This window comes from Eublepharis macularius, chromosome 1 (assembly GCF_028583425.1).
Source record: "Eublepharis macularius isolate TG4126 chromosome 1, MPM_Emac_v1.0, whole genome shotgun sequence".
NCBI classification, from domain to species: domain Eukaryota; kingdom Metazoa; phylum Chordata; class Lepidosauria; order Squamata; family Eublepharidae; genus Eublepharis; species Eublepharis macularius.
The window spans coordinates 75,216,021-75,231,295 of record NC_072790.1 but is presented as its reverse complement, the minus strand read 5'-3'; the positions used below and the strand labels follow the sequence as shown (position 1 = coordinate 75,231,295).

Sequence of the window (15,275 nt, the reverse complement as noted above, 5' to 3'; positions counted from 1 at the left end):
TCTTAAGAGAAAGGTCTAGGAAGCTACTTCTTTGAAAGTAACTAGTGCTCACTCCAAACATATAGGGAAATGCAACTTCAGGCTGACATTTATTAATGCAAAAGTCTGTTGATTCTACCATCCACCAACACAGCTTTTCAATAGTCACATGAATGATATCCAGTGAAACATTGGATTTCGGGCTTATTGAAGAAATTAGGGATTTGCATTTTTTAGGGTTTTTTTTAAAAAAACAAAAAAACTTTTGCCCCGAAACATGTAAGCATGAAGAATGAAACAGGTTAAAACCTGCATGACAGCAGAAAAACCAAAGTTGCAACTTCACCCCCAGTCCCACCAAAAATTAAACAACCCACTTTCATTCTTTTGAATTAGCTACATTCCTTAACCCTCACCATGAATGCCAATTCATGCTCCAGCAGAATCAGAACAATGAACCTATTTTAGCTGTTGACAGCACAACCATCGTATGTCACTTCAGTGTAAATATTAAGAATGATTGTTTTGATTAAACAAATATATAAGGAATCTGTAGGTTTGTGCATAATAATGTGCAACAATCCCAATTATGGGCTTAACCAAAGTTAAATGTAAAAACTTACGCATCTCATGAAGCTGAGACAGTCTACTGAAATCAGTTTCTATCTTCTGAATATTAGGAGGATATTCTTTTCTGGGAAAAAATTAATAGTTTTATTCAAAAGTATTCTATTTACAGTTTAAATATAAATAAAATTATTTGCATATCATAGATAATACACATTTACATTCTACAATATAGAAGTTCTTACTTCTAAAGTAAGAAGACTGAAGTTTTAACATTTTTAGAAGCTAGCAGTCTATTCAAACAATCTGACCTGTAATCAAAGAGATGTCACCTCAGTTCAGTCAAAACAGGAAAAATAAAATGAACTGGACTCACTATAACCTTTCCCCCCAATTTATTAACAGAATCAATCAAGATGTTCAGTGGCTGCATACACACTTTTTCTGATTATAAATGAACTTGCATTAAGTGCCACAAATCTATGGCAAAGTTTAGCAGAAAGACTGCTTACTGTTGTTGGGCGGGGGGGGGGGGGGCTATTTAAACAATGTGTGAAAAGGGCCACACTTTGCGGTTGCTTATAAAGTGGGTCAACCCAAGCTGCTGAGTTGAAAAATCCAGGGCTTATGAAGCAAAGCTTACCTCCTCATTCATAAAATGGCAAGTATGAAATCTGCCATTTACCTATGGTGAGTAACAACTGCTGCTTCCCAAGCGACAAAGTGCACTGATGACCTCCATTATATGTAATGTGTGCTCCCAAAGTGTCAAATCTGGTACACTACAGTACCCTGCCAGTAGCACTATGTACAGTATAAGACTCTTTTTGCATTACAATTGCTACTAAGAGGAAGTACCAAATTAATAAAATATTTATATTTATATGGAGAACCTGAAACCAAAAAGATATATTCAAGTGCTAGGTTTTCACGTCAATGTTTTACAACCAAATATTCACCTCAGAAGAGTGGTAATAGTTATATAGATTTCATTAGAAATGTAATAATTTGCCATGTTTCTACTACTATTGAAAGTAAAATCTGGTAATGTAAAAACATGCTAAAGAAGTTATATTTTGCGGTCTCCAGCTTATTCATATCTTCCAATACAAGATTACCCCACCCACGTCAACACACATTCTCAGGGTGAGTCAGGAGTAGAACTTTCTTGTGGCTTTATCTCTGCTTACTACATGCAGGGGTTCAAAATTTATAGTATTGCATCAAAAATTACCTACTGATCTTTCACTATATCTGCTTTACCTAAAGTGTTACAATTTGCCAAGTACGATTCATACACTTTTGTACTTCATCTTCTGGCATTACAAAAGTTGTAATGAATAAAAATACAAAGTAATAAAACCACACAAAGATATATTAATCACATAATTGTCATGAATGTGTATTTGGGTATTCACTCTCTCACTTCCATTTATTACCAAGCATTACAGTTGTTTTCATTGGTAAAAGCTAGAACAGCTAATGGAAAAATCATATAAAAAGCAGGAGACTGCATTAATTAATCCACCCCCTTTCTTGTGATTTTTGCCTTTTTTGTTTATTACTCGACCTAGAAAATTACTTCACCTAATAATAAGGGGTCTGGCCCCTAACAACCATGTAATGGAGGTACAGAAAGCATGCAAAAAATTGAATTGATAAAAATCCCTCAAACCATGAACCCAATTTTTGTACTTTAGCATATTAATAACAGAAATTATATTTTTAAAAACTGGTCTGATGAGAACTGAATGCGTTCCAGTTAAGTGAACAGCAGAGAAATCAGCCTCTTCAATCTCTTGAGAGCTTAAAAATCCCAGAGGGAAAGGGGGGAGGGTTCTAATTGTTCCCCTTGCCTTTGCATGCAGGATCCTAGTGTGCAATCCTTAACTGAGAACTCTTATTTAGTTTAATTAATTTAATTTCACGAAACAATCAGGAAGGCTTGTCCTAATGTTGGGTTTTCTCCTACCTAAACAACAAAAATAAGCACAGCGTAGATGTATTTTAGCATGTACTTTCATAGCTATGATTTACTTATCTAATTTGTTGTCATTTCTCTTAATTGATTACATCAAGTATGGATGTTCCCTCCTCTGGGGATGTTTCTCTGTTAACACAGCCTTTAGTATTTTCTTATCCCTTGAAGTATGAGATACTGTTCTTTTGTAAGTGATCTGTTATATGTCACTTTGAGTATTTGAGCCAGAAAAGCATCTCAAATAAATAAACAGAATAGCTCAAATTATCAATTTGATTCAATTACAATATGGTTCAATGGTGCCACAGAACCATCATTTTCAATGGTTCATTGAATACTTCATATGATCAAAATATCAGACATGTACATTTTTCAAAAGATGTAAGCGAAAAAAACATTCTAATCAAAATCCCCCAAATCATGGAAATAGTTATGTTATCTAAAATTTATTCATTTATTTTATTTATAGTCTGCATTTCTCAGTGAAACTCTAGGAAGATTATACACTCTAAGTCAATATGAACTACGGCTGGAACATCCCATAAACAACACAATAGGATACAGCAACAGACAGTACGTAGTAGTATAGTCTGCAGACCCCCACCACTTTCCAAAGGTGTCTCTCTGAACCATTTAGATAAACAACAGGCCTCCTACCTGTGTAAAAAAAGCCTTCCTGAATAATTCAGTTTTGTATAATTTGTGGAAGGTCAAGAGAGTTGAAACCTTCCTAGTCTCATCCAGCAGGCCATTCCATAAAGGCATGGGGGCTGTTACAGAGACTGGGCATGTGCAAACAATTACTGATTTTCCCCATTTGCAAAGAAGTACCAGCAGAAGGCCCTGTTCAGATGAGCAAAGCTGATATGACAGAGCGCAGAGAGAGAGGATAGACATGAACGATGAGGGCCATAGATATGAAGGATGAGGGCCATGAAGGGCTTTGTCTGTGATAGCTAAAACCTTGAACTGAGACCAGTAAGCAATGGGTAGCCAATGGAGAGACTGCATAATGAAAGTTATAGGCATGCTCTGCCTAGCTCCTGATAGTAATCTAGCAGCAGCATTTTGCAGTAACTGCAGTCTTTGAACTGACTTCAAGAATAGGCCTGCGTAGACTTCATTACAGTAGTCTTGATGTTACCATGGAATGGATCCAGGTGACCAGATCATCTATGTCAAGGGAGGGGGGCATCTTCTAGCTGAGACTAAGCTGGGAGAAGGCCTCTTTTACAGTTGCATTAACTTGGTTTTCTACCAGCAGTGTTGGATCCAATATAACTAGAAGGCTCTTAATTGGTTCAGCCAGGGTCAAATGAACCACATCAAAAGTGGGAAGAACAATGTCTTTCAGTATCTCCACTTTCTCAATCTGCATCACTTCTGTCTTTTCTGGGTTCAGTTTCAGTTTATTCACTTTGTTATTTGACCACAGCAGTTAGGCAGCAACTCAAAACTTCTAATTAGGGGTGTGCGATTCGGGTTTCCAATTTGGGATAAATACCCAAATTTCCAGTTAAGTTAAACAATAACAGCTTTCCAAAGAAGATACAATCTTGATCTTTTTTCTAAAGTATAATAAGTTAAGTGGGGAATTTCTATCAGAATGACCTCTTCCTAATACCATTAGCTGAGACCTCATCCACCTGATCCTCTCCAAGAGAGTTCCTTGCTGATCTTAACTGAGGAAGGAGGAAAGAAGTATTCCCATAAGCAGAATGAACGCACGAAGTTCAAAGCAGCATCCAAGTTTCAGAACAATTTTACACTCTACCAGTTAAGCATGTCATTCTAGCTATCTCACTGCTAATAAACCCAACTGGACCTCAGATAAGAGACAGACTAGAACGAGTAAACACCAGAAGGAGTAAAGATATACAACATTCCTTCCAGATTTCACTCTCCTCCTACAAATGTTTGCCCCGTTTATTCTCCAGTCCAAATTGGAGGTACATTTCTCTTTCTTCCTTCCCAACAACCCAAGCAGTCAATGGGCAATTGTACTTCGCATGTAGATATCAAGTCAACAGTATGCCACTCCAATCCAAGCTGAATATATAACACCAAATACCTCAAACAGAAAAACTGACTACTAGTTTTGATTCTTTTTGCTAACACACACAAATCTATTATTCCAATAAAATTCTTATTATAGAGCTTATTTTACCATTATTGAGCTTACCTTTCTTTTCGATCCAGATTGCTTAAAATATGAAAGAGAAAAATATAATAAGATTGCAAAGCCCTTCACATGTAGAATATTAGAAGAGCTTTAAAAAACATTTTGGATATTAAACATACACCTCATTTACTTCTTGAAATAGTATTTAAATTCAAGCTGAACTCACATATTATAATCAGCACTGAATACTTTCATGCTTAAAATGAATACTTGAATCCTCCCCACCCCAAAGGAAAGCATAGCTCATTTGGCTAATAAATGCCCTTATATCCCTAAATCTGTCATCAGTTACTAACTTGTTCCCCTATAAAAGGAAAGACAAAGATAAAATTTCAGTGCACTAAGGATTTAATACTAAAGAAAACTGTGGCTTACACTGTTTAGCATTATTTTCTACCCAACAGTCTCTGTATCTTAAAAAAACCCATAAATTAAATGTTAAATATTAAGACAGTGCTAAGCAAGACATTCAATAAACAGAAAGAACATGCCCAGAAATACAGCCATGAAGATGGGCTGTAGTATAGTATGGCAATGCCAGAGATGCCCTTTCCTTCTTCTCAGTTAGCTTCTTCCACACCTTTCTTTCCTTGGTTCTTGCTGCCATCAATCCTTTTATCAATGCTAAGTAGTTTTATTCAAAATCCTACACAGGTCTATTCAATTTCTTAGGCTTGCATTGTTAGGGGCTCCTGCTTCCTCCCTCCCTCCTCCTCCGCTCACTGAACCCTACAATCTCCAGCAGGTTTTGGCACTGTTTATTTCCTCTAGACCCCATTCACATATTTTTGGGGTCACCAGATTTCTCCCTCTGATCACTACAGGACTTTATTCTACAAGATCTTATAATGATATTTAATTTTAATACTTTTCTTCCAAAATAATTTTGACATAATTCTAACACAGTTTTGGGTTACAAAACCAAAGTTCAATGCATATTTGGGGATTTTTCCTCAAGTAAAATATTTGAGGAATTTCAAAAGAAGCCAAAAAGGCCTCAGGAAAACTAGAAAAATTTCTCAAGGAACTTCTAAATACACAAGTCATAATTTGCCAGTTGAATACTAATACTTTACTGAGCATACTGAATTAAGTTTCATTTTATGTCAGGAAAATATGAAAATTGCCTTAGGACATCAAAAATCATTATTATATAAATTATTATACATCACAGGCCATATAGGAAGAGCAAATGATCCAGAATCATATATGCCCATTGTTGATGGCAAGAAGGTGTTAAATTTAGAGAATACCACCAACCTCATGGAAGCAGCTGGAACTTTCTAAAAAGTGCTTCAAAATATATTTTGTTATAAGCCTTCTCTTCTTCTGAAATATTTAGGCACTCAGACTATTCACTCTGAAGACTCCCTCCCTCCTTTCATGTAATAATTAGGGGTGTACAATCCAGATCCAGGGAGTAAAAGCTGGATTTTTGCCATTCTGATTAAATCTGGCTTTCCCATATCAAATCAGGATCTGAACCAAGAACCTGGATTTAGACCCCCAGATAAATCCAGTAAATCAAGGAAATGCAGCCTCTGGTTGGCTCCTTCGTGAGCTTCTCCTACTTTTTCCCTAAGGGGGGGAGTGAGGCAGAGGCAGGAGGGAGGGGCAGTGAGTTGCCAATCTATGCAGGAGCTCTCCCTGTTTACATGGTTTCTGTGAGTGACACTGATTCAGCTGGGCTAAGTTGCAACACTGTCCCTTGCTTCAGTTTGGTTTGGATGGAATGTTTTGTTTTGTCATGATTCTCTAGTTTGATGCTGGTCCCCTTCACTCACTTTGGTTCTGGGGGGATTCCATCCATGCCCTTGCTTCAGTATGGTTTTGCTGGGATTCCTCTTGCATTAGGGAAATCAAAAAGAGTCCAGTAGATTTTTGATTTTGCTACTACAGACTAACACGGCTAACTCCTCTGCATCTTGCATTAGGGAGTGTGTCTTTAACACCTGGAAGCCTTGCCCCTACGTGTTTCTGCCTGAGCACCTGCTTGGAAATGTTTCCCCCATAGGAAACAATAGAAAGTGGCTGGGGACACCTTCAAGGGACCATAGAATTGGACCCCGGAGTCAAAACTTGCTGAAACTTGGGGGGCATTAGAGGACAGTGAGGAGTAGGTTCCCTGCTTGTAAAAATGACTCCCCCCGGCTTCCCCCAGATAGTTTTCTCCATAGGGAATAATGGCCGAATAAATCCTGGAGTCTCTTTCCCGGATTTCAGGAATCCCAGATTTATTTATTTTTTAGAACACTGAACCCCCGCCCCTCGCCTTTTTGGTGCACACCTCTGATAATAATTTAATAATTGCTTTCTTCCAACTATAAACATCTAGAATAATAAAAGTATTCGGAATGTATGAAAAAACATTCTGGAGTACCTTCCTAAGTAATATAAAGACCATTTACTTATAAATATTTACATTAACCAAACTTTTCTAAAACTCTGTAAGTACATGGGAACTTTCTTCAGTTCTGTTTTTTATTATCTAAATGGTATTTTAAATTACTTTTATTAAAATCAATCAATGAAACTATGAAGCTTCTGTATCATTTTATAGTCCTGAAACACATTTCAATAGACAGAATCTTACAGCTATGATTCCAAACTGATCTTCCAGCTGTGATTCTAACGTGATAGACAAGGACCCATTCCTTAATAATAGAACCCTCAAGCATATATTACTAAACTATCAGCAATGAGCATTGTGGGATAAAAATAACACTAAAAGTTATTGAAGAAGGGAGATGATGGTATTATTGATGTTTGGACTCTGTGCAAAAGACTTACAAATGGGCCTCTCGATGATACTTGGGAACTACTCAAAAGCATTTCCACTCTAGTGGAAAAGAATCCTCAGAACTATTTTCAAGGACATGGATGACTCCAGAAAACAAGACAAGTAGCAGAGGGAAAACAAGGCAAGTAGCACAGGATCAGAATTCTCTTTAGAATCCAGCTAATCCAATGCATTACTCCAGGCTGTAACTGGACCATAAGTAACAAATTAGGAAGCAAAGGACCAAAAGGCAGCAAATGTAAAGAGGCCAAGAGCCTAATAGAACTTAAATGTGGCCACCTGAATAGCAGCCTAATTTTCATCTTCCTGAATCATTTATTCTCCAACCACCTTCCATCCTGGCTAATTTGATTAGGAAAATTACTGTTGCTGCCTAAACTCTTATAATTCTGAATCCTTGGGACTAGGCGAAATTAAGCTTACTGAAACCAAAATACCTCCCAGAGCAGTGACAAACCAAGACTAGTACAACAGTATTCAGGATTTAATCATAGCACTAAAACGCAAGCAACTGAAAAACAGACCACACACAAGGATAACAATGGTCAGTGGATCTTCAGTGCTTTTGGTTGTCAAAAGAAAATAGCTCCAAAATTGCTCCAAAAGGCCCAACTTCATAGGGTAAAGCATCTAACAGACTTCAAATGTGGCCACCTGAACAGCAGCCTAATGTTCATCTTCTCAAGTCATTTATTCTCCAACCACCTTCCATTCTGGCCAATTTGATTAGGAAAATTACTGTTGCTGCCTAAACTCTATAATTCTGAGTCCTTGGGACTAGGCAAAAGTACCTCCCACAATAGTGAAAAACCAAAACTAGCACATCAATCCTGATATAACTTAAATTACTTCCCTCTTTACAGATGCCAGAAGTATCTCTTTGACAGTAAAACACTTTCCCTTATTACAATATATGAAGTTTTAATTCAACCCAATATAAAGGAATTTTCTTTCAGGAAGTTATTCTGAACAATAATGCTTCAGTTTTATATAGTAAAGTTAACCCTTTTTGGCTCATTATTTTTCTTCTTTTTTGGTTAGATTTCATATAATTAGAATGAAATCCATTTATCTAATCTACCACAATCTATTTACATTTGTACAGTAGAAGATAGCTAAAGAATAAACAGAATATTCCAGTTCCTGCAATATGTGATACCCAAGCTTCCTATAACAAAAAAGTTCAGTTTTACACTCTTAAACCAATTGATAAACTGGTGTCGAAACCAGTGATACTTCCTACCCAAATGTCTATCTTTGGGGTAGATCTTACTTTCTGGTAGCCCTTTTTCCTCTTGATATAGTCTTACAAAACAACTAAAGAGAAACAACTTCTGCAGCTATTTCACATTTCATCATCTATCCTCACTGCCTCCCATGGCTACCTTCTGCTGTGGTCTGCTTTCCTTACCCCATTCTCACATGTTTTTCTGTATCTAAAAAGATCAAAATAAGGCTCTTGTGGGTCCCTCTCCAAGCACTTTAAAATTGGAGCAAGAAGAGACAGGTGGTAGATTGTCTTGTTGGTGTTCTTTGCAAACAGGAAAGAGTAGTGCTTTTGAGCTTACAGGCTTGTGCTACTCTCATATGAAGGCCCATATAATACATAATATATAATAATATTTGATATATATACCGCCCTTCAGGACAACTTAACATCCACTCAGAGAGGTTTACAAAGTATGTTATTATTATCCCCACAACAATCACTCTGTGAGGTGCGTGGGGCTGAGAGAGCCCCAAGAAGCTTTGACTGACCCAAAGTCACCAAGTTGGCTTGAAGTGGAGGAGTGAGGAATCAAACTTGGTTCACCAAACTGGCTCTCACCCACTCAATTTCTTGGTGCAAGGTGAAATTTAAATTGAGAATTTGTACTTTCACTTTTTAATTTATATTTACATCAGAATTAACAAAAGTAGTCAGGCGTTCCTTTAAATAATTCCTTTGATGAAAATATTTCCTTATTAATTATAGTTCTCTGTATATTTAATAGCAAGGAAACCTCAAAAGAGGAGGCACCCAAACTTTTTGAATGGAGGATCACACTGAAAAAACATCATTTGGCAGACCAGGGCAGGCTGGGTTCTGCCAATTGTTGCTGCAATGGAAGCAGGCACTAGAAGCAGAAAGAATGGGAACCTGTTGCTACTATCATGTCCTCTAACCTTATTGTTGAGAGGATGAGGTTCCATTAGAGTAATCACTTACTCTTGAAAAGAAATTCTATCTTTAAAAGGATATAAAACATAATAAGTTATTTCATATGTAAATCTACTATTTAAAAAGCAGTTAACAGATCTACTAAATGATTTAAAATTTCTTGGGACACCCCAAGAATATAGGAAAAGATTTTTAAGAAGAGAAAAAATGTAATTGATCATTTAATTTTACCTTTGTGCTGCTGTTTTTACTACAGTTGTTTGTCCATGAGCGTGGTGAAAACGTCTACCATGCACTATAGTTCCAGGGCAAGATATATTCTGAGAATTTTCACTGCAAACAAACCAAAAAAATGGGATAAGAAAAGTGTTAGTATTCACATCAAGGAAGAATGATAAATTTCTCTAAAGCTAAGTACTATTCAAAGCAACAACTGAATCAGAGCTTCCAATATACCACCCAGACATCACTGACTTTTCTAGTTAGACAGCAGCAATCCAGTCAACACTTCTGGGCAGGAAAGTCAGTAGGATGGATCAATCAGAAGTGCTCACAGAAGGAATTTATGGAAAGGATCTTTCAATACCTTCCCCTTGCCCAAGCTATTTGTCATTGTTCTGAAATTCCTGTGGATTGGCAAAGCATATCAAGCAAAACAAACCCCTAGCTGCAAAGACTAGAGGCATACACTAATACACACGTGTTCATGTGCACATTTTTATGTATTTCAGATTTGGATATCTGGAATATCATATATATTTAGTATTCTGAATAGTCAGGTAAGAGAAAACTATATAATATTTGGATTCAGGTTTTCTTCAGAATGCTGAATATATTTGGCTCCATTATCCCCTATGGGGGAATCTTTCAGGGGGGCTGGAGGGGCTGTTTGTCAAGCAAACTATACCAAAATTGTAGGGAACCTAGTCCTCTCTGTCCACTAAAGACCCAGCCAAGTTTTAAGCACGGGGTCCAATTCTACAGGCCCCTAAACAAGCTGCCTCCAGCCACTCTCCATTGTTTTTTATGGGGTGGGTGGGTGGAATCCAAGGCTTTCTCCAGGAAACAAGAAGCCTTAGCCAAATACACAACAGTAAACACTGACCAAAGGCCTCCCAATGCAAACAGAACCAACAAAACCAATGTCAAAACAGGGAATCCCAGCAGAACCAATGTCAAACCACAGAATCCTCGCAAAATCAAACTGAAGCAAGGGACACCATTACAAGCCCAACTGAACTAGTATCACTCACAGATGCCAGGCAGAACAGAGAGACAATTCAAGCTCAACAAAACCAACATCAAACCAGAGAATCCCAACACTCAACTGGGCACTTCAGTAGTACTGTGACATCAAGCCTGACTTGGCAATGGTATGGCATATGGAAAGCAAGCAACACTGACAAAGCAACACACAAAGTAACGCTGCCCTCCTGTTGCCTGGGAGACCTGCAAAAGGAGTGGGGAAACAAGCTGCTGGAACCTTTCAAATGCAATTCTAGATATTCCTGAATATATCCCGATTATTCAGGAGTGTAAATACTGGTTTATCCAAATATACCTAAACAAGACACATATATCTGGACACACCTGAATAATAACGAAAAGGTTTTTTGGACATAGTTTTAAAACAATATACCAAATCACACATCTCTAGCAGAGACAAGGGGGAAAATCAACTAAAATCATCTCTTTTTCCCTTCTTACAAATGCCATGCTGCATGAAGAAGGGGAAAGATCCTTTCCATCAACTTGTTTTGTGAACTCTTCCAGTAGCTCCAGGGCTTTGCACCCAGGGTGGATAAAAATCAATGATTTTTTTTAAAAAAATCAAAAAAATCGGATTTTTTTGATTTAAATCGGATTTTTTTGATTTAAATCAGATTTTTTTAAATAAAATGCTTTTTGAGGAAAATATATTACCATCCAAAGGTTATTCCATCATGAAATAAAGATTAGTTTTTAATTATGTAGAATAAGGCTGTATATGTTTAATTTTTTTCGTAAATAAATTCCATTAATCCATTCACAATGTCATGCTCTTCCAGAGGTTTTTGTAAGATTATTGGGCAGTTTCTCTGCCTACAAGATATTATCACAGATGCTTGGTTTTGCAGTTCTCAAAACTGAATTTGTGTCAGCTCAGCAGAGATCACATGCCTCTTCTTCACAGCAAAAATGTTATAACATGAACAGAGTTCAGAAAAAGACCTTAATCCTATTGTTCTACAAACCTATGAAGACAGAATCAACCCCTCCAGTGCTAAGTTTCAAGAAGTTCAGTGAATAGAAACAATATTTTTCTGATTGTTTGGAGAATAGATCTGCACAAGAAGAAATTAAGTATGAGGAGGGAGGGGCAAGCAGCACAAAATGAAAGTGAAACTTTTTGAGCACAATACTGCACAAGTCTTTGGATCTTTTGTGTGTATGACCTGAGGTTTATCACATTCTTTCCTTGGAGGAAAAAAACCTGTAATGGCAGCAGGCCGTAAAAGAGACCCAGTTTGGGAATACTTTAATGAAGTTCCTTTACCTATCGGTAAGGCAGGCATCTACTTGCATATTAAAGTTATACCAGCAAGAATTAGTCTTTATGTAGAAAACCATGATTTAAATCAAGCCTTAATGACTAGTGATTTAAATCGTTTGATTTAAGTCAAATCCACCCTGTTTGCACCTAGCAGGAGTATCTTGTTTATCCTTGGTACATATGCTCTATTTTTAGGAACCTGCTCCATATGATGAACTTCTGTCTAAATATTTAAAGTAAACCATCAGAACTTCAGTATTATCATTATTACCAATATATCTAATTCTCAGCATTGCCAGACCTGTGGATACTAAAATCCACAGACTGGGCTCATGAACTGACAAGACAGATCTTTTTTCAAAACCTGTAAAAAGCCCCAGGTTTGCAAAAAAATAAAAAAACCTTTAAAAAAATGAGGTTAATCCCCAGCCCCCCAATAATGGAAGCAGCACCTATAGCTTTCCCAGGTACAACCTGGAATGGGAGGGAAAGCTGAATACAGGGAACAAACAAAGGTGGTCTGGGCGGTGAGTTGGAAAGAGAAAGGAAAAGGAGAGAGGCTAAGGAGCTTTCAGGGAAGGAAATATTGGGGGGGAAGAAAGGTTGTCATTTGTCACACATGATCTGGCAACCAGTGGGAGTTCAAGGGTTTTCACCGGGAGAGGCTGTCAGGGGGACAGTAACACGGGGGGGGGGAGAGGGGGGCAAATAAAGGTAGATAAAAGTAGAGACATAGGGGGCAGCATCAGCTGGCAACATGATGCCACTTTCAGGGAAATCCTTGAAGTGACATCACGCATCTCTAAGAACTGCCAGAAACTCTAGTTCTACAATAGAGTTTTTTCACTATTCCCAGAGTGGACCAATGTAACTTTTGGGCTTTCCCTGGAAGGGATGTCACACCGTTGCTGATGGCTTTTTTAAACATTATTTTTGTCTCACCAGCTGCAGGAGCAGCAGTGGAGAGCTGTGATGGGGGATCCCTAGGAGAAAGTGAGGTGCCTCCCAGCAAGTCCTTGCAGATTACACAGCATGCAACTGGGACCAGTCCAGCCAGCACCACACTAAGTTTTAACCGGGAGAGGCTGTCAGGGGAACAGTAACACGGGCGGGGGGGAGGGGGAATAAAGGTAGATTTACCTGATGGGTGGGAAGGAGAGAGGGAAGTATGAAAAGGGGAGAGGCTATGGGGGCTGGCTTACAGTTGCCATCCTCCAGGCGGAATCTGAAGATCTCTAAAATTACTAGTGATCTCCAGACATCAGAGATCAGTTTCCCTGAAGAAAAAGGCTGCTTTGGAAGCTGCTAAGCTCCCTCTCCAAATCTCACTCTCCTCTGACTCCACCCCCAAATCACCAGGCATTTCCCAAATAGAGTTGGCAACCTTAGTAGCCTCGTGAGGGAGAAAGGAAAAGAAGAGAGGAAAATGAGAGCATTCCTCTGGTCCTAGCAGGTCCCCTGCTTGTCAATGTATCTAATTCTTAACATGGCCCATTTTGTGCATACTTAAGTCTGGAGACTGGAGTCATGGACAGAGAAGACAGACATAGAAGTGTGAGAAACAACAACAACATTCAATTTATATACTGTCCTTCAGGACAACTTAACACCCACTCAGAGCGGTTTACAAAGTGTGCTGTTATTATCCCCACAACAACAAACACACTACGAAGTGAGTGGGGCTGAGAGAGCTCCAGGAAGCTGTGACTGATCCAAGGTCACCCAGCTGGCTTCAAGTGGAGTGGGGAATCAACCCCAGTTCTCCAGATTAGAGTCCTGCTGCTCTTAACCACTACACCGAACTGACCTCCAGTTTGCAAAAAAATCTGGAAATCTTGGGGAAAAATACACTGGGAGGTTAATTCATCCCAATAATAAAGGTGGCACCTATATCTCTAAAAAGGGTTACGCTCTCTGTGGTGGCTAGTATGGGGGTTGCTAGGCAACCACAACAAGATTGCTAGTCTTCAACCCTTGGTTTCTGTCAGTAAAAGTTAAGGGGAGGGGCCCTTTCCAGTCCTGTTTTGGCCTTTGAAGGAGGCAGGTCCATCCTCCTTCAAAGGAGAGAATGAAACAGAAAAAGAGGAGTGGGGGAAGGGATACAGGGGAAAATTAGATTCCCATTGCAAGTCCATGTGGGTGCCCCCTTTGTCATACATCTAATTCCAAATCATGCCCATAGCATGTAAATCAGCAGGTCTATAAAATACAGCTAAGCAGGGGAGAGTTCTCTACTAACCTGAAGTCCCAGGTTTCAGAAAAATCTGAAATCTAAAGTACAAAAACAAGCCAAAAAAAATCAGGGGATTAAAACTCCCCTGTTTAACAGGAAAAAATGCTGTTAGTTTCTAGAAAATGATCAGTGAGCTCCCAGTGGCTGGTTTAGAAAGTGCTAGGCAACCACAAGAATATTTCTTGAGCCTTCCAACCTTGGTTTCTGTAACATGGAGGCCAGAACAGACCTGGAAAAGATCAAATCCCCTCCCCATCATGTTCCCAGGTAGAGGAGGACTTCTTGTGCAACTGAATCCAGCTTTACTCAAGGAGTGGCTGACGGGGTGGGGTGGGGGGAGGATGAAAAGCTGAAGATGGGCCAGATAAAAGTAGGTTGGCTGGTAGGTGGGGAAGAGAGTGGGAAGCAGGGAAGGGTGACAGGCTATGGGCACTGCCATGGAAGGGAAAGATGACATAGTGGAGGAGGATAATATTGGGGAAAATGAGGGGGGAACCCATTTTTAATTCCTTACAGCTCCCTCACATGGACACATCTATTACCCATCAAGCAATACATGACTAACCTCCAGCATTAAACCACACACCACCACCACCACGGCCTTATTGTATCGGCTGAAGAAAATAGCTTCAGAAGTGGCCTCAACCAAAGTTTTTTTCCTGACAACACATGTCTGCTGATCACTCAGGTGGACTTGGAGACCATGACTACAGAGCTGATAACTAGGATGCCACTGCTCTAGCCTCAGATGGCCAGAATAATGCAATTTTTGAAAAAAGTTACAGTTCAACAAACATTTAAAATCTCCAGCAATATAACAACAGACTTTAGTCCACAAA

The 15,275-nt window shown here is 38.7% G+C and overlaps 1 protein-coding gene across 2 annotated transcripts in view; it reads right to left on the bottom strand.

Moving 5' to 3' along the window:
• The window catches only part of SENP6 (SUMO specific peptidase 6), a 78,009-nt gene that overhangs the window by 40,694 nt on the left and 22,040 nt on the right, over positions 1–15,275 (bottom strand). The window contains exons 5-7 of one of the 2 annotated variants that reach the window (XM_054977044.1): positions 9,902–10,003; positions 4,710–4,730; positions 603–673 (exon numbers count right to left, since the gene is read on the bottom strand). In XM_054977044.1, the coding sequence (XP_054833019.1) occupies positions 603–673; positions 4,710–4,730; positions 9,902–10,003 (194 nt within the window). The remainder of the gene's footprint in view (positions 1–602; positions 674–4,709; positions 4,731–9,901; positions 10,004–15,275) is intronic. The other variant, XM_054977053.1, reaches the window with a different exon arrangement.